Genomic DNA, 19,891 nt, shown 5'->3' on the forward strand with positions numbered 1-19,891 from the left:
TAGGAAATGAATCACAGTTACATGAAACAGCAGAGATAAATATCAAAAACATTATACTGAGTGAAAGAAGCCAGACATAAAGGAATGCATACTGTAAAAATTTTAACTATATGAACCTCTAGAAAAAAGAAGAAAAATTTAATCTGGAAAGTACATTAGTGGTTGCCTGGGGCCAGAGGTTGGGGAGATAGGAACGACTAGGGAGAAAAAGGTTCAGGGAACATTTGGGGTGATAGAAATTTTCTATACTTTCTTTGTGGCGGTTGTTACACAGGTGCATACATCTGTTAAACTTTTTTAAATGGGGAAAAAATGTTTCCACATTAACTTCCCCAAAAGGCCTTATTTAAATTAACACAAGGGAAAACCAAGGATAAGAGCAATTAAGATGCTTGCCCACGATCACAGGCTAGTAAGCGATAGTACCAGAAGTAGAACACGGAGACCCAGTGGTTTAGCGCCCCCAGGGCGTAATCCTGGAGACTCGGGATCGAGTCCCACATAAGGCTCCCTGCATGGAGCCTGCTTCTCCCTGTGTCTGTGCCTCTCTCTCTGTGTCTCTCATGAATAAATAAATAAAATCTTAAAAAAAAAAAAAAAAAAAAAGGAACATGGAGACCATGATCCTTCCCTCTATACTACATGACTTCTAAACCTCTATCTAGGGATCCCTGGGTGGCGCAGCGGTTTGGCGCCTGCCTTTGGCCCAGGGCGCGATCCTGGAGACCCGGGATCGAATCATCAGGCTCCCGGTGCATGGAGCCTGCTTCTCCCTCTGCCTATGTCCCTGCCTCTCTCTCTCTCTCTCTCTGTGACTATCATAAATAAATAAAAATTTAAAAAAAAAAAAAAGATAAACCTCTATCTAGCTCTATGCTGCCTCATTTGCTAGGAGGGCCTTTCTAGAACTTCCTGCAACCCAATTCCCACAGGTCATAGCTGCGGTTTGCTTTAAGCCACTCACCCAATGTCACTAAACAAGTCTTATCCTCTTAAAGGTAAGAATCAGAGGGGACTGGAATTAACATTTGTTGGACTCTAATCCTACTATATGCTAAAGACTGAGCTAGCTTGTTTTCCAAGTATTATCTCATTTAATTCTCACAAATACCTCACATAGTAAATCTTATTTCCCCATTTCATAGATAAAGAAACTGGGATTCGAAGAGACTCTTGTCTAAAGTCATTTATCTGGTAAGTGGTAAAGCTGAGATTTGAAACCAAATGTGTCTGATTCAGAGTCTACCTACTTTACAGTGTACAACATCTCAGGGTCTCTATTATCCCTCTTGCCCTAAATGAACCATAGGATACACCTTGGGCTCAGAACTTTACCAACGCAGCAACCAGCAGTCTCTAAAATCCCCTTTGGACCCCAACTCTCACTAGTGAGACGCTTCTTTATATGCATCCAGCATTCTTTCAACCACCTCCACTAGCGCCTACCTTCTTCCTAAACCCTACCCTCACTTCCAAGATTAATAATTTCTGATCTGACCCTCCTTTAGATTTCACACTTTTCCATGGCCCCACTTCTCTTTTCATTGTGTACAGAATGGCTTGGGTTAGCCCCCTCTGGCAGACACAGGGCACCCAAACCAGGGCTCCACAGTCTGGCTCCATCTGAAGAAACACTATGAAACTATCACAAGCTTCAATTGCTCAGATGGGTAAAATTTGTGTGATTTCTTTTTTTTTTTTTTAATTTGTGTTATTTCTTAAATGCATAAATAATTTCTTAAATTGCAGAAAATTAGGAAATACAAACAGGCATAATTTTAATTAATTTTTAAAACCACTCAAAATCCCACCAATCAGAAGTCCAAATTTTCTTTAAATGTATGTTTATCCAGGTAAATATACAAATTAGGGGCATCTTATGTCTTACTGTATTATAATTTGCTTTTACATTAAAGAACATATGAAGAACATTTTCCATGCCAATTAACATAAATATTATCATCTTTCAGAGCTGTGATGATATTCATTTATAGGCATGTACTCTGAACTTGTAACCAAGCCTCTATATATTGGATACATCAATTATCAACTTGTCACTTTATGTATGTATTTATTTATTTATGTATTTATTTATTTATTTATTTGAGAGAGTATGTGTGCATGACTGTGCCACCAAGGTGCCCCTCAACTTGTCACTATCTTTTTTTTTTTAAGATTTTATTTATTTATTCATGAGAGACAGAGAGAGAGAGAGAGACAGAGACACAGGCAGAGGGAGAAGCAGGCTCCATGCAGGGAGCCCGATGTGGGACTCAATCCCAGGGCCCCAGGATCATGACCTGACCTGAAGGCAGACGCTCAACCGCTGAGCCACCCAGGAATCCCAACTTGTCACTATCTTAACACAACAGAATATATTCTTTTTGTTTTTAAGAGTACATTCTTGTTATAACATTAGAATGCTACGCATGACCCCCATGATAATCACAAAGAAAGTAGCTATAGAATGGCGCCCGGGTGGCTCAATCAGTTAAGCATCCAACTCAGTTTCAACTCAGGTCATGATTGCAGGGTCATGAGATAGAACCCCACATTGGGCTCTTGCTTGAGGTTCTCTCTCCCTCTCCCTCTGTCCATCCCTCCAACTCATGTGCTCTAAATAAATAAATAAATAAATAAATAAATAAATAAATAAATAAAATCTTTTTTAAAATTAACATCTAATAATAAAAAAAAATTAACATCTAATAAAGAAGCAGTAGCATCTGAAGGAGAATGCCTACATTGGGGTCCTGGGCTAGAGAGAACTCACCCGAAATTCCATGACATCTACAAATGACTGGTAGTAGTTGGTGAGGAATCTAATTATCTCGGCTTTTTCCCGATGTACTGGTCCTAAATGTTGCTGGGAGAAACACAAAACCAAAATTTTAAAACACAAAATAAGAAGACAATCGATCTAAATAACCCTAGAAGAACAGGAGTTACACCTAAAACATTCTCGAAGAGGCTTGAAATACACTGACAAAGTTGGAAGACGTCTAATGCTCTGAAGGCCTTAAACAAAGGAGATTCTCTAGAAAGAATGTTGCATGGGGCTCTGACTAGTGCTAAATGAGAGGAAATGTCAAGGTCCCTTTCAGTCCAAGAGGCTTCTCATTTATATTAACATCAAAGGAAGCAGAGTGAGAAGAACGAGTAAGGTACAACGGTAAGAAATCTAGGGCTAACATTTAATTGGGGAGAAATAAGGGATATTCCATGAAATGTATGACTAAGTTAATTAGCAAGGAAGCATTGAATGGGAAAAAAGGAACAATGGTAAAATATACCCACCCTGCTGGGTTGATGGAGCTGTCTTCCTCTACAAGAACAAAACGTTCTCAAGAATCTTGCAATGGAGAAAGGGGCGATGCTTTGCTCTAGCTTACCCTGCGAGAACCCCACCTTACCTCAGAATTCTCAAGACTACAAGGACCTGAAGCCCGTGGGTGACCCCAAGAAAACTACTCTGTCCCCTGCGAACTTCAAAGAAAGGCAGTCAAAGGGGAGCGTTTACACTACCCAAGCGTAGAGTTATTTCAGAGGAAGGGGGTGGGGAGTGGGGACCATGTTCTCACCGTGCTGTTTCGGACATCTATGTTGGGAAATTTCTTGTTGATGTACTTGAGAGAAGATTCCATGGACTTTTCCAGTAAGAAAGGTGGCTTAGATTTGGGGTCTGAACAAGTCTGCACCAATAAAGCACATGATATTTCAACCCTTCCTCCTGCCCCTCCAAATGTACTCCTTCCTGCAGCATCCATTCTCAAATAGTCTCTCTTACAGAAAGGGGTCTGGGAACTCATTATGAAAGCATAGCGGTAGGTGAGCAACAAGCTTCGGGACGCGAAGCCAACTCTCAGTAGAGCTGAACAACCTGGGTATCTTGTCTTGCAGAGAAGAGTTCAGCGTCTGCTCGGCCCCAGTGCAAAGAGGAAGCTCTCTCCCCACCCCTCAGCCGAAGCCGGAAGGAGTGAGAAAAGCAGCTGCTTAGGAGTTAGACTTCACGGGTGAGTGTGTCACAATTATTGTCCATATGTAAGTATCCCATCCCAAAGGGTGTTTGTGGGGGACATTGAGTCAGTGGAACCATGTTCCTGGTGATTTATTTTATTACAAAATGCACAGAAGTTCCCTCTCCTTATTTTCTCTTCCAGAAACTCCACACTCCTGCCCATCTCTCTCTCTTTACTCCTCTAGGCCCAGCCCCTCGCCCCCAGCCCGACTCTTGTCCCCGAGCCTCTCTCAATTCCACAATTCCCATCCCAAGCAAACACACAGGACTGCAGCATGAACTCTCGGACTCTAAGTACTTCAGAAGGCACCTACCCATATTTTATTGAAATATCATATCTATTTTTTCCTTTTAGGGAAGTACTTCCATGGAAAAGTTTTTTGCCATAGACCCAACTTTGAATATCTTCAGAGTATGGAGGATCCGCAATAAACAACGAAACCCAGAATTCTACACCCCGGACCTTTATTCGAGGGCCTCAGAACAAAATTATTTCCTACCCCCATACACCCAGCAGAAAGCAGGTGCTCTTGCTGGGGCAAGAATCATTACTAGAAGGGGGAAGCCCTTAAAAAAAACCCTCCCCTTCTGCCTCCCAGCACCGGACGGCCCATATAATCCAAGTGATGGAAGGTCAGTTAAACCATCGGGGAAAGATGGGGGAGTCTAACCCCTGGAACTGCAGGCCTCAGGGTCCCCTGCCCTGCTGTTGCTGGAATAAGTGGTACCAGTGCAGCTGCCCGTGCTTACCTTCTTGATGTTATACATGCGGATGAGAACCCCCTGACCTCGATCATTCAGGATGGTGAGCTTCTCTGCCAATTTATGCTGGTAGGCAGAGGTCAAAGACATGATGGCCACCGAGAGAGGAGTATCCGGACAGCGATGCCTAATGTCCCCAAACGCTTTCAGCTTGGGTGGTGACACCCCCTGGGCGGAGGGACCCAGCCTGGTTGGTGCGCTGGTCTTCCTGTTGCCTCTACAATTGGCTCATGGGTGAAAGCAGTCATTACGGCTCACAGGCCTTCAGAATCTTCTTGTGCTTCCTCTTGCACACTCAGCAGGAGACACTTCCTCTTTCTAGCTGTGCAGCACTATTGGTAAGACTGTGAAGTGGGTGGAGGCAGGGGAGAGGGACAGGCTTTCAAGGCTCTTCCACAGTCTGGTGCCAACCTTTTTGGCCTTAACCCTTCACTCGAGTCCTATAAAAAGCTCAACACCAGACAAAAATGTATAGACCACCCCGGTCCCATACACCTTTAAACTACTTCCTCTTTTATATATCCCCATCAAGAATACCTGTTATTCGGAGCTGAACCTTAGGCCTATTCATCTTTTAGAGCCCAGATTAAATCCCAACTCTCCCTCATCATCCCATCTAATGTCAAATATTATATAGAACATCATATTCTTTTTTTAAGACTTTATTTAGGGATGCCTGGGTGGCTCAGCAGTTGAGCGTCTGCCTTTGGCTCAGGGCATGATCTTTTTCCTTTTTAAATCTTTTTTAATGAATTCTTCTGCTTAGTTTATTTATTTATTTTAAGATTTCATTTATTTATTCATGAGAGACACAGACAGAGGGAGAAGCAGGCTCCATGCAGGGAGCCCGACGTGGGACTCGATCCCAGGATCACGCCCTGGGCCAAAGGCAGACGCTCAATCGCTGAGCCACCCAGGCGTCCCCTTGACTAAATGAATTTTAGCACTAATATATTCTTGCCATCCCAACTGGGCCTTAGCTCCCTAATTTAAGAAAACAAACTCACTTTCAGGTTTCTTTCAAGGCAAAGAGCAGAAGGTCCTCAGAAAAATTCTACATTGAGTTGTCTTCATATCTACTTCCTTTCTGATACCTTTTCTCAGCTTTCCAACCATCCTCATTTTCCATATCCAGGGCTCTTACATTGTCCCCATAAATCCTGGAGTGGAGGGATGGGGGGAGCTGATTAGCGTCATTATACACAGAACTTAATGTTTGTTCCCAAGAGAACGTATCTTTTACAGAAGCAAGAAGACGGCAGTGCTTAACAGTCAAAAATCTCAAACACCTCTAATGGGAACTTCACACGTTTGGAGAATGGAATCTGCCTTCCAGTTTATTCACCGGATAGAGCCCCGAGAAAGCTAGAGGCCTGCCATAGGTGGTGTTGGCCTCAAGGATTTGAATCACCTGCTGTTATCGAAGGAACCCAGGTCCTACTAGAGGCATCTGTGGGGTTTCTGTTGCTCTTCCACGTTGATGGGGGACAGTAGGAGCAGGCGGTGAGAAACGCACACGTCGGCGGCGGAGCGGTGGTACAGCCGCAGCCTTCGTGCAGGTGAGTGTAGTTCTACGGGACCGTTTTCTCTTGCATTTCTTATCCTGCTGAAACTTTTGTTGAAGACTCTCCCCACGAAGCTGATCTAGGTTTCTCCTGTTCCCTAATACATCCTCCCCAACCCGGCGGAGACCAACCCGGTCTACTGTGAACGTAGACTTTCCTCACTCGTGCTTTCCCTCTTGCTGACCCAAATCCTAGCCAATCATCTGGATCTGGTTCAAAGAGTCCAAAGCCCGGCCCTTGTGAACTCCAACAGGACTTGGTCCCTACCATTAGGCCCCGCCTTTCCATGCCTGTTTCGTATTATACTGTCCCCTCAGCTGAACTGTAAGATTGCTGGAGCCTGGAAACACTCATTTCCTTATACTTGTTCTGTGGGAAGAGCCTACATTTTGACATCAGGCAGAATTTTGTGCTTGAATACCGCTGAGTCCAGCGCACTAGGCCTTTGACTTAAAGGCAAAGAGCCCAGGTCTGGAGCCAGAAAGCTTGAGTCCACATCCCAGCTCTATCACTTGGCAGCTCTGATCCAGGTTCCCTGCCTGCAAACTGAAGATGATATCGATGATAGTTCCTATCACATGCAGCTACTGTGTGTACTAAATAACTTACCTACATACGAAGCGACGGCCTATTTACCATGTACCGGGTACTTTAAGTGCTTTACATGTATTACATCCAATAATATTAATAATGCTCCTCAAACCTGTGCTAGCTTTGTAACTGTAGGATTGTCTGTCACCACTGAGTTGGTCTCCTAACCTATAAAACAGTGGGAATCCCCCGTACACCTGCAGAAGTGGTCATATGATCCGGCGTTTATAAACATTCAGCTCGAGGCCTGGTACACTGGATTCAGAATGCCAGAACGAAAGTAAAATTTGGTTTTGTTTTGTTTTTTTTTTTTTTAGTATGTAGTGAGCTAATGCACTTCCTCTGAAATTCTACTTGGCACCCCATAAAGGAAAAGGCCAGGTTTAAGACGGGACTAATCATTCCAACGGGTAGTCCCTAGAGAAACTTCGCTGGAAAGATCACGCAGCGGTTCTTCCTAGAAACTGGAAGGAACCTCCCGAGGACGGCCGAACTGCCCCCGAGGGGGCCTAGTAACCCTGGCTACAAATCAGAATCCCCTGTGGAACTCTTTTAAAGCCACAGTTAGGGCAGCCCCAGTGGTGCAGCGGTTTGGCGCCGCCTGCAGCCTGGGGTGTGATCCTGGAGACCCGGGATCGAGTCCCGCATCGGGCTCCCTGCATGGAGCCTGCGTCTCCCTCTCCCTCTGCCTGTGTCTCTGCCTCTCTCTCTGTGTCTATGAATAAATAAATAAAATATTCTTTAAAAAAATAAATAAATAAAGCCACAGTTAGCCAGACCCCATTTGTGAAGATTCTGATCCACTAGTTCCGGAAAATCTGTCACTTTAAAACTACCCCGGGACTCTCACCCACAACCAAGACTGAAACACCACTTCGGGACTTAACTGTGACATCAGGAACTTCCAAGCCTCTGAGAAACCACAGACCATATGGTGGGAGAAGAGGAATTGAGTAGCTTGAGCAGAAAGTGGACTCACATCACTTGACAAAGGTACGCTGCTTGCCCCCTCCCCAAACGTTGGCTGTTCGCCTCGTTTTGACCTACAGAAGGGATCGTTTCCCTCTTCAGATCCAGACACTTCTTTTTAAATTCTTGAGAGACGCCGCTTCAAGAATAAGGTAGGTCTCAAGAGACTTTAGACGTGGTTCAACTGTCAAGGTAGCATCAAGGCTAGGATGCTCTTGCCAAGTCTAACACGTATTATTTTTTTTATGAATTTATTTTTTATTGGTGTTCAACTTGCCAACATATAGAATAACACCCAGTGCTCATCCCGTCGAGTGCCCCCCTCAGTGCCCGTCACCCAGTCACCCCCACCCCCTGCCCTCCTCCCCTTCCACCACCCCTAGTTCGTTTCCCGGAGTTAGGAGTCTTCATGTTCTGTCTCCTTTTTTGATAGTTCCCACTCATTTTTTCTCCTTTCCCCTTTATGCCCTTTCACTATTTTTCATATTCCCCAAATGAATGAGACCATATAATTCTAACACGTATTAAACCAAACGGCCTCCGTGCTAGTCTTGGCCTCCCACCTGGGACATCCAGCTATGGATAATGAGGTGAGTGACCCAAGGCCGTCAATTCTCGCTGCCTATTCTGAAGCGCTCTCTGTTACTAAGCCCAGCCTTATCAGTCTGACCACACTTCATACTTCCCTCGGCTGCTGGCTAAAAGAGGGGTTTGGGGTTATTTGGCGACAACATTTCGGCATGAAAGCTCTTCTTCCATTATCTTTAAGAATCTGAAGATACCTACGCAATGTTGGATTATACGCAACCTTTATTTTCCAGAAAGCCAATTCACTTTAATAACAAGCATTTGCGGCTCTAATATTATCATTAATATGCAGTGGGAGCTTTAAAGAGCTACCCTGGCTTGTGTTCTTAAAAGATACCTGAGTCTAAATCCCTGGACTTAATCATCTAAATGCCCTCAGGAAAATCTGACATTTAACAGTCTAGCTCTGTGCCCTTTGTCTATGCCCTAGGCATGATGCAAAGCAGAATTGAAATGGGCTATTCTAGGCACTTTTCTATCCTTAGTGCTTATGCCAGTCTGCCTTGATCTTTTTCCCCCCATCAGACTATGCTGTCCCTGCTCTGCAGAAATCTCAGCTGTAGCTGTTGCCTGGAAACTTGGGAGTCCTTGAAGTGAACGTCTGCTAGGACAGCTAAAGGCAGCTGGCCATAAGGGAAAGTAGGCCTCCTATTGGCAGGGAAACGTGGCAGATTCGAGATGGTGTATTCTTAGTTCACTTCTGGGAGTCTTCATATGTTAATACCTACAACTTTAGAGACTTCAGACTGGCGTTCTCAGATAATTATAAGGTAGCCTGGACTCAAACATGGTACTGTTCATTCTTCCGATCCCCTCTCCCCAAAAGTGGCTATGCTGATCTGACAAGTAGCATCCTTGTCTAGTAAAGAGCTTAATTTAGACACATTTGGCAAAGAGATGAGAAGGAGCAACGCTGAACAGGAAAGGAAACGGCTGCCCCAGTCTTGCTTTCTCAACACTCAAGCTAAAAGCGTTGAATTTCATCTTGCCCCAGTACTGTGAGCTTTCCAAGGAGCCTCGCCTGTTCCGTACTCTGTCTGGGGGCAAGGAATTCTATCCAAAACAACCTATTAGACTAAAATATATGTACAAAGGTTAAGTTTTGGTTTTCCAAGGCATATAAGCACTTCTCCTATTATCTAACTGACTAGGCTACTGCTTTAGTCATACAAAACCTTCATGGTGAGATACCCACACCTCTCACTCTTCTTTTGAAAACAGTAGTAGGCCTGTGTCAAAACTACCTGATGTCAAATGTCAATATTTTCTTTGCCAACCCACGGTTCCTACTATTTAGGCCTCATGGAGACAGAAGCCTTGGAAATATGTCCTTATGACCCAAACCACAGGATGCCACCCAGCAGGTTACAGTACCACCTGGCATCATGTAGAAAGGTAAGTTTTCCTTATAAAAAAAAAAAAATGTTGGAGATCCCTGGTTGGCTCAATGGTTGAGCGTCTTGCCTTCGGCCCAGGGTGTGATCTTGGAGTCCCAGGATCGAGTCCCACATCAGGCTCCTTACACAGAGCCTGCTTCTCCGTCTGCCTGTGTCTCTGCCTCTCTCTGTGTCTCTCATGAATAAATAAATAAATAAAATCTTTTTTAAAAAAATGTTAACTCACTGGAGGGAGAAAAATAAGCTCAGAAAATGTTAAAGATTAAAAAAAAAAAAAAAAAAAAAAAAGAACAAGCTTCTGACCATACATAGCACTTACCAGTTCTTAATGTTGGAAATGGTTTGTCTTAAGCATTTCCAGAAAGGAATGGAGGGTGGAACACAGGCATTGTATAATAGCCATTTAATGAGCTTTTTTTCTTTTAGAAAAATCCGAAGATAGCTAAAAAGATGGCTAACTGCAAATATAATGCTTGCCATGTGGTCCCCATCAAAAGGCTCAAGGAACATGAGGTTAACTGTGTCAACAGAACTGCTGTAGATGATGGTAAGTGGGTTTTTTTTTTTTTTTTTTTTGAGGAGCAGATAAGTGGCATCAAGTGCTATCGCCCCGTGTCCTTCACATTTCCTAACTACGGAAATCTTAGCCAAATGAGAGGAATGAAAAACAAAAGGAAGTTTCTACCCTGCTTCTCTAACTTCTGATCTGCTTCATTTCAGAGCCATTTAATCTTCCAAAGTTCATTTCTCCAAGTTTGGAAACAAATAAAAAACTTTCTAATACTGCCAATCAGATTTTTGACCCCGATGTCTGGAACATAGGTGAGCAAGGGTGAATCAGTGAACACAGTCATAAGTGAAAGCTTGGACCCTAAGCCCTTTGTAGCTAATTAAGTACTATAGTCCTGGATAAATTAAGTCTTAATACTCCTCCCACAGAAACCTTCAAAACAATCAAATAAATCTGAGAATTTCATCTGTTCCTGGAGACGCGACCCAGTAAAAAGGAGCCTAATTAAAACCTAAAATAATTTATAATCATTTAAAGAATCTTATCTTGGGACACCTGGGTGGCTCAGCGGTTGAGCGTCTGCCTTCAGCCCAGGGCGTAATCCTGGAGTCCTGGGATCGAGTCTCACATCAGGCTTCCTGCATGGAGCCTGCTTCTCCCTCTGCCTGTGTCTCTCTCTCTCCCTCTCTGTCTCTCAAGAATAAATAAATAAAATCTTTTTGAAAAATTAAGAATCTTAGCAATACCTGTTCCCTTTCCTTTTTTAAAAAGATTTTTTTAAAATCTTTTAAAAATCCACACTTGGCTTCCCAAGCTGCCACAGAAAGAGAATGGAGGTACAGGGGTCCCTTAAGCATCTTGGCCCAGAAGAAATACTTCCAGTCACACCCCATTGGCAAAAACTTGTCATATGACCCTACCTAAAGTCAGGTTGGTGGGAAAGCAGTCCCTGGCAAAGCAGCCAATTCCCAGCAACAACTATGGAAGGGAGATTCGAATCTCTGCTGCCAATGGCTTTCTCTGCAAAAATATAAAAATGCTTAGTACTTGTATCACGTCTCCATCCTCTCTTCCTCTTTCTAGATAACACACGTCATTATCCTTCATTTGTTCTTAAGACATTTGCTCCAAAAATGCTGGTCTGTGAAAGGTAAGATAAATCATCCTACAGAAGTTATTGGAATAGAGGCCAAAACACCTTTAAGGTTGACTCTTAAGGTGAGATGGTCACTAAGTCATAGGCATGGCAGATGCCTAAATTTCATTATAAATTTTAAAAGACCAATATTCATGGGCTCTAAGTACTTCCATTCCTTCCCGAAGGCTTCAGTGGTTTGGTGCCTGCCTTCAGCCTACGAGGTGATCCTGGAGTCCCGGGATCCAGTCCCACATCAGGCTCCTCGCAGCCTGCCTCTCTCTGTGTGTCTCTCATGAATAAATGAATAAAATCTTAAAAAAAAAAAAAAAGTCCTTCTTCCCCCATAACAGAAAGCAGGGAAAGTCCCAGTTGCTTTAAGACAGACTGGCAGAGAAAGAGCTCTCTAGAATTCTATTGGAAATGCAACTAATGCATATCAAGCTTAGGTCTTCCATAAAAACATTTTCAAAATGACACTACCCTAATGTTGTCTTTCTACCTGTAGGTCAGAAAAACTGATGGAGAAGCTGTGGATAAAAGAGCCAGCAGCGGGATCCCTGGGTGGCGCAGCGCTTTGGCGCCTGCCTTTGGCCCAGGGCGCGATCCTGGAGACCCGGGATCGAATCCCACATCGGGCTCCCGGTGCATGGAGCCTGCTTCTCCCTCTGCCTGTGTCTCTGCCTCTCTGTCTCTCTTTCTGACTATCATAAATAAATAAAAATTAAAAAAAAAAAGAGCCAGCAGACAGAAAATTTATTTTTCTTTAAAAACGTTGGTGAAATCTTTATTTTTTTTTTCCTTTGGTGAAATCTTAACTGTCATATTTTAGGTAACAACTCCAGTCATTGTCGGCATCTTAACATGTTTTTATTTATTTAAATAAAGAATACTTTTCCTATGACAAGCTTCATTGGATTCTTTTTCCCTTGTTTTCATATCCTCATTTGTCAACCAAAGGCTAGAAGGCTTATTTGCCTATTTCCCTTATTAATAGAGGAAATACAGCTACCACGTGGGCTATGCTATTCCTTAACCAGATTCTTTATCCTCCAATTATTTTTCTCCTACTCCAAGTCATGCACTATATGACCATTAGATTATCCTTCTTCAGTCGGTTTTGTACAACTCTTTCACGCTTAAACGATACGGTTTTGGGGGGCACCTGGCTGGCTCAGGGGTAGAGCGTTGCAACTCTTGATCTCAGGATCTGAGTTCAAGCCCCACGTTGGGTGTGGAGCCTACTTTAAAAAAACACAAAAACTATAGTTTTTATAAGTGAGTTTGGAGCATGTCTCCAAATCTCTCTTCTTAACTCTGTAGAAGTCAGTTTACTCCCATCTTAAATATACCTTTTTCTTTTTCACTCTGTTCGTTTTAAAATGCCACCCCTTGCCCTTCAACCGCTGAAATTCCTTTCTAGCTTTTTTTTTAAATATAATTCTTAATTCTCACCACATTTAAATCTTCCAGGCATCCAACCTCAACCATACCACACCCTTCCCAAGAGAAGTCAGAATCACATGCTGCTTTATATTTGCTGAACCATATACCACTAGCCAGGTTCTAGGCATCTAGTAGATAGTCACATACTTGGTGCTTAAACTGAACCAAGACCCAATTTTTAACAAGCCAAAATTTGTTCCTTTTAAGCTGTAAATTTTTTTTCAGCTAGTTAATTTTAAAATTATGACCTTGGTTTTTGTTGCTAGTTTACTGATTAGTTCAGGTATATTTAGACTTATAATTAAAAGTAGAAGTTGTAATCAAATGGATATCTTCTGCCCTTAGAAGTCTTATCCCTATTTCCTAGGTCCTTTTTCAAAATGGTCTTTTTTTTTTCCTTCAGTTAAAAGGAGAAAACAGAAGGGAGAAAAGCTAGATACTTTTAGTATCTAACACATTCTAGTATACTGTGTACAAAGGAGGGCTAGTGATTTACATTACTATATACAAGACTTTTTATCTCTTGACTAAGGCCTTACCCATCTTTTTAATTTCTTAAATCATACTTTGGTATATTAACACCAAACTATATGAAAATTAAAAGATTTCCTAAGAAAAATGGCCCAAAAAGATAAAGATGTCTTCCTCCCTCATTTTTTCAGTATATGGAATCTTCCCCTAAAAAACCATGTAGTCTGAATTGGAGCAACTACATAATTTTTTCTTCAAACCAGGATACTCTTAAGCATGAAAAGGAGAATAAAATATGAAATGCCTGGGTGGCTCAGCAGTTGAGCATCTGCCTTTGGCTCAGGGCGTGACCCCAGGGTCCTAGGTCGAGTCCCGCGTCGGGCTCCCTGCAAGGAGCCTGTCTCTCCCTCTGTCTCTGCTTCTCTCTGTGTGTGTCTTTCATGAATAAATAAAATCTTTTAAAAGGGAGGGGGAATAAGAATTATCCTGAGATAACCAAAAAATCAGGGTGGCCACCCTAGTCTTAAGAGATAAAACATCACTATTTGGGCAGTTGTCATTCAAAATATGGATGCCAGATACTCAAGTCTCACTTTAAGAAGTTTTGAGGGGTACCTGGGTGGTGCTGTCCATTAAACGTCCAACTCTTGGTTTGGGCTCAGGTCATGGTCTCAGGATCATGAGATCAAGCCCTGCACTGGGCTCCATGCTCAGTGCCGAAGGCTCTCTCTCTCCCTCCCTTCCTCTCTCTCTCAAATAAATATTTTTTTAAAGAAAAGTTATGAGCCCCTCATAAGAAGGCACAATAGAAACTAAAATATCACTTTTTTTGGCCTTTGACATAACATTTGATCAAAACTTAAAAAAATTTTTTTACAGAAAAATACTGTTTAAAAAGTTTCCAAGGGATCCCTGGGTGGCGCAGCAGTTTGGCGCCTGCCTTTGGCCCAGGGCGTGATCCTGGAGACCCGGGATTGAATCCCACATCAGGCTCCCGGTGCATGGAGCCTGCTTCTCCCTCCGCCTGTGTCTCTGCCTCTCTCTCTCTCTCTGTGACTATCATAAATAAATAAAAAATTTTAAAAAAAAAAATTAAAAAAAAAAAAGTTTCCAAGTTATTGCCTCAAAGCCTGCCTAGATTCCCCAAAGTCTTAACTATTCCCCCTCCATACTCCCATAACAGATGGTTTATGCCTCCATTTAACATCCTTTCGTTCTGATCTACTATTATCAAACTCTAAGATGCTTTAGGACGGGCATGATCTTGACTGTGTAATAGTCCTGGGCCCCCACACATAAATCAAAGTTGCTGAATGTGAAGAATCTATATAGACATGGGTTAAAAGAGACTCGGTGCCCTGGCCTAAACATTTACACTGAATCAATCAATCTCTCAAAAGCTTTGGTAACCAGATTCACTCATCTTCACCAAAAAGTCCTATCAAGGCCATTTAAATTACATCTATGTAATAGTAATAAGACTTCCTAGCTATAAAGTTTCTTTTCTATGATCAAGTTTAAGATTTCCACTCTTACATTCATAGCATGAGCCATGGGGAAAAAATTGCTAAGGCCCCTTACTCATATGTACCAAAACCTTACTCACTGGTTCCCCAGCTTTATCCTATTATTGGTCCATATTTCACAACCTTTTTGTGCAGACCTCCCAAGCAGCTGTGGTATAAAATGAGGAAAGAAAAAAACCTCTAATATTTTCGTCTCTTTAACAACCGTAGTGGCCATGGTCCATTATAAAGGAGCAATGTTGACAACTATAGTAACAGGCAGTGGTTCTCAAACTTTATTAAAATCACTTGAAGGTCTTGTTAAAAACAGATGATAAGACATCCCATCCCTGAGTTTCTGATTCAGTAGGTCTGTAGTAAGGCCTAAGGATTGGCATTTTCTCAAGTCCCCAAGTGATACTCTGCAGTCCGGGACCACACTTCAAGAACCACTGGCCTGATACACAGCTTAAGTGCTAGGAGGGAAAGAGGATGGAAGGAGGTACTAGAAAACCTAAGAACATAAGCCCAGGCAGAGGTTAGAAAACTTTACCAGGGGGGGGAAAAAATGACCCTTGGGTTTAAACATTTGCCATTTTTTTTCTGTGCTTTTGTTTTGTTCTTTTATCTTTTTTAAGTAGGCTCCACACCCAGCGTGGAGCCCTACGCTGAGCTTGAAGTCATGACCGGAGCTGAGGTCAAGAACCAGTTGCCTAACTGGCTGAGCCACCCAGGCTCCCCTTGACATTTTTTAAAATAACAGATGAGAAGAATGGCAGTTTTAGAATTTTAGAATTGTTCTGTGCAAGACTAGTCACGGGCATAATTTTTAGTAGGTAGAATTTCTTTAGTAAACTCTGCGGTCCTACCATCTTTTCAACAACCTTCTTTCAAGAAGTTCCGTTCCTCACCTACCAGTTGATAAAGCCTTGCCAATCCGATACTAACCTAGGTCTGAAAACTTTGACCTAAATTTGCATTTTAGATGCCAGCACAGAAAGAGAGTGAGGGGCTCTTTGTTGCTGACTCTCGGAAAAAGGAACTACCTAGAAGTCAAGGAAAAACACAGAGAACGGATTTCCCAAGCCCACTGGTAACTGTCACAGGCAAGGTGCGTCACACAGGAAGGTGACGTTTACACAGTAAGACAGAAAGACTTTATAAATTTTTAAAAATTACTATTAGTTTTTTCATTCATCCTGTGTTATCCTGTGTTTCTAGAGCTAAATGTTGCCTATTCGTTGCAAACTCCCATTAGGGACTCTTTTTTTTTTTTTTTTTTCAAGATTTTATTTATTCAGGAGAGACACCGAGAGAGAGAGAGAGAGAGAGAGAGAGAGAGAGAGAGAGAGAGGCAGAGACCCCGGCAGGGGGAGAAGCAGGCTCCATGCAGGGAGCCCAACATGGGACTCGATCCCAAGATCCCGGGGTCACGCCCTGGGCTGAAGTCGGTGCTAAACCACTGAGCTGCCCTGGGACTCCTTTTTAAACATAAATTTTCTTTGGCTCCCTGGTGGCAGCACTTCTCCCTGCTACTTTGCCTGAAAAATTGTAAACAGCACCGACTTTTCACCCTCCCCTAAAGCAATACTTCCCAATCCATCCTCAACAGTAAGACTATCTATTACGATCCCCTAGGTCGTTCATTTTGAAATATTTTGCTACTGTGTTTATTCAATGATTTTCGTATATTTAATTATGCACTAAGTACAGGTCAGAATTGATAGATGAGAGAATCAGAACTTTGTTGATAACATCCAGGCCAAAAACAAAGAAATTTAATATTTTAGTCTTCTGGAGGGCTGGCTAAGTTTTCTTGGGCTATCTAAAACACTGAAAATCCCTAAAGAATCCCAAGGACTACTGGAATTCCTTCAATCCTGAAAGGTAGGAAAACTCATTTTCTAACAAAGATTTCTGTGGTGGGGGGTGGGGGTTGCCTGAGTGGCTCAGTCCGTTAAGCCTCTGACTCTTGGATTTGGCTCAGGTCAGGACCTCGGGGGGTCATGAGATGGACCCCCATGTCGCGCTCCATGCTAAGCAGGGAGTCTGCTTGAAGATTCTCTCCCTCTGACCTTCCCCCTCCAAGTAAATAAATAATTTTGTAAGATTTTTTTTTTTTAATGTGCTAGGGCGCTGGTCTGTCTTTTTACTCATTAGTCTTTGTTTTTAACTTACAATTATTAGTTCAAAAATATGAGACATAATTTAGTGATCGTCGGAAGCAGCAAGGATCAGATTCAGCTGGGGCATTAATCCTCCCTAGCTCCTAGACTGACCCTGTAAAACTGCCTTGGTCTCTCATTGTTTTTCCCCTTTTCAAAATATATTCAACTGGCTGAAAAGCCCGGCTGAAAGAAAGCTCAGCAGGGATCCTAGATAAAGCAGGAACTTTCCCCGGTTGGAGATGAATGAACAAAGCATTTGAGAATAGAAAGAATAGAAGAGTGGCGCGTTTTTATTTTAAAGTCTCCACCGAAAGACAGTTTGGGGTTTCTGTTTATTTGTTTAAAAGTTGGTGGGCTTGTTCACTCGTGCTAAACGGAAGCGCTTTCTCCGATGAGGATCCCGCCACCCTGACAAAGCATCCCTGGAGGCAGCGAAGCCGCACTCTGGATTCTCGCTCGGGTACCCAGCCGCTCCGTCCTCTCCAGCCCTGGCTCTTGCTCAGAAATTCCAGTCTGCAGGTACCTGAGAAGTACGTACGCGGTCACGGTACGTGTCCACAAGTCCACCAGCTTACTGCAATTTAAAGCCTGAAAAATCACATCTCACTTCAAATCACATCGGCCGCGCCAACCTGCATGAACAGTGAGATCCAGGAGAGGTTTAGGATGCCAGGAAGGTTACCTTAAGATATTCCTAACAACCTGAAACGGATTCACCAAAACAGCAGCTTTCTCCAAAATGCTTTTGTGCTAAGCGCGCAGGGAGGCTTTCATTCTTAGCTATTATCTTTCAAAATGCACTTTAACAGCTTGCTCCTCCTTCACAGGAATTCCCCGGGCCACTCAGGTGAAAGAACAGCTTTCCTAGATTCAAAACAGCGCCCAGGTCAGTGTTTCTCAGCCCTGACTGCTTATTAGAATCATCTGGGCAGCTTTTTAAAAATAACCATGCCCAGCCCTTCCTGATTAATTGGTCTGGAACGGGAACTTGGCCTAGGACGCCTTAAAAGCTCCCCAGATGATTCTAACGTACAGACAAGATTAAAAACCACCAGCATGCAAGAATGGCTTGGGCGGGGTGTCTAACATTTCTTTTTAGGGTCTTAATATGAGCCAACGACTATGAAGCATACTCTCCTCAGCCCCAGGGCTGCTAATCTTAAAAAAAAAAAAAAAAAAAAAGGGTAGGGGCATCTGGGCGGCTCTGGTCCTGGAACCCAGCCCAGCCTGCTCAGCAGAGTCTGCTTCTCCCTCTCCCTCTGCCCCTTCCCCGACCCCTTGGGCTCTCACATGGGCACTCTCTCATATAAATAAATAAAATTTAAAAAAAACAACAAACAGGTAACAATCTATGTTCACTAACTAGTCTCATAAAAATAAAATGTCCCAGGGATCCCTGAGTGGCGCAGCGGTTAAGCGCCTGCCTTCGGCCCAGGGCGTGATCCTGGGGTCCCAGGATCCAGTCCCGCATCCGGCTCCCTGCATGGAGCCTGCTTCTCTCTCTGCCTCTCTGTCATGAATAAATAAATAAAATCTCTTAAAAATAAAACAAAATGTCCCATCTCCATGACCCTTTTCACTAAGGTCACATTCAGCTCTTGCTATCAGGAAGCTCAAAGCCCTCAGCCCTACACACCACCGACATGTTCCAAGAGCCCCAGTCACTGAGCACTGGGCGCTCGCCCACACCGCCCCCTACACCTGGGGCAGTCCAGAAATCTCGGTCATATCGTGTTTTCACTCCTCGGTTTTGAAGAATCGTGGGAGCAGATGTACCCGTGGAATCACCACCTTCCTTTATTTGTGTCCGACCTTCAAAGCCCACAGCCCCCTTCTCTTCCATGGACCCTTCCGAGGTCGCAGTGGGCCCCGCAGGCTCCCTCCTCGGGCCGGTTTCCAGGCCTGGCCGTGTTCCCGGCATGCCACAGGGCCCTGGCACCTGCCCTGCCCCTGTCCTCCACCTGCCCTGCCCCTGTCCTGCACCTGTCCTCCACCTGCCCTCCACCTGCCCTGCCCCTGTCCTCCACCTGCCCTCCACCTGCCCTGCCCCTGTCCTCCACCTGTCCTGCCCCTGCCCTGCCCCTGTCCTGCCCCTGCCCTGCCCCTGTCCTCCACCTGCCCTGCACCTGCACTGCCCTGCACCTGTCCTGCCCCTGTCCTCCACCTGCCCTGCCCCTGTCCTCCACCTGTCCTGCCCCTGCCCTGCCCGTCCTCCACCTGCCCTGCACCTGTCCTCCACCTGCCCTGCCCCTGTCCTCCACCTGTCCTGCCCCTGCCCTGCCCCCTGTCCTCCACCTGCCCTGCACCTCCACCTGCCCTGCACCTGTCTTCCACCTGCCCTGCCCCTGTCCTCCACCTGTCCTGCCCCTGCCCTGCCCCCTGTCCTCCACCTGCCCTGCCCCTGTCCTCCACCTGCCCTGCACCTGTCCTCCCGTTCGGGCACCTCGGGGGCAACAGCTACTGCTCCCACCGCGCGCATGCGCCGCACCTCCCCGGCTCCCCTCCCAGCAGGTGCTCCTAGATGCTACCACCCGCTCTTCGACCTCCGGGCCCTACAGGGCCTGCTACGCGACAGCTGGGTTCCCTCGACCCGCGCCCTCCAGGCCCGCTCCTGCTCCTGCTCCTGCTCCGCCCGACGCGGCCGCAGGAAGGCGCGAGGCCCGCGCGCATGCGCCACGCGAGGCTGCCACGTTAGGGACCCAACGAGGCGGCGCGCGCGCAGGTGGCAGGAGCGGCGGGGCCCAGGCTGCGCGCGCAGCCCCGCC

At 44.6% G+C, this 19,891-nt stretch overlaps 2 protein-coding genes across 2 annotated transcripts in view; one reads left to right on the top strand and one right to left on the bottom strand.

Moving 5' to 3' along the window:
- NCKAP1L (NCK associated protein 1 like) overlaps positions 1–5,090 on the bottom strand; it is a 39,442-nt gene extending 34,352 nt beyond the window's left edge. The window contains exons 1-3 of the mRNA XM_025987747.2: positions 4,769–5,090; positions 3,582–3,692; positions 2,774–2,866 (exon numbers count right to left, since the gene is read on the bottom strand). Of these exons, the coding sequence (XP_025843532.2) occupies positions 2,774–2,866; positions 3,582–3,692; positions 4,769–4,870 (306 nt within the window). The 5' untranslated portion in view covers positions 4,871–5,090. The remainder of the gene's footprint in view (positions 1–2,773; positions 2,867–3,581; positions 3,693–4,768) is intronic.
- A 4,705-nt stretch (positions 5,091–9,795) lies between these two features.
- LOC140600056 (gametocyte-specific factor 1-like) lies at positions 9,796–19,821 on the top strand. The gene is made up of 3 exons (XM_072767877.1): positions 9,796–9,888; positions 10,317–10,437; positions 19,685–19,821. Exons 1-3 carry the CDS (start codon positions 9,796–9,798, stop codon positions 19,819–19,821), a joined length of 351 nt encoding a protein of 116 aa, XP_072623978.1.
- Positions 19,822–19,891: the final 70 nt, after the last annotated feature.

The sequence above is a fragment of the Vulpes vulpes genome, chromosome 8 (genome assembly GCF_048418805.1).
Source record: "Vulpes vulpes isolate BD-2025 chromosome 8, VulVul3, whole genome shotgun sequence".
In the NCBI taxonomy this organism is placed as follows: domain Eukaryota; kingdom Metazoa; phylum Chordata; class Mammalia; order Carnivora; family Canidae; genus Vulpes; species Vulpes vulpes.

Excerpts from the sequence above, each read along its gene's own strand:
- LOC140600056 (XM_072767877.1), top strand. The coding sequence starts at position 9,796 with ATGGAGACAGAAGCCTTGGAAATATGTCCTTATGACCCAAACCACAGG. Across the intron at positions 9,889-10,316 it reads ACCTGGCATCATGTAGAAAG|AAAAATCCGAAGATAGCTAA; the intron begins GTAAGTTTTCCT and ends TTTTTCTTTTAG. Across the intron at positions 10,438-19,684 it reads CAGAACTGCTGTAGATGATG|GGCCTGCTACGCGACAGCTG; the intron begins GTAAGTGGGTTT and ends CGGGCCCTACAG.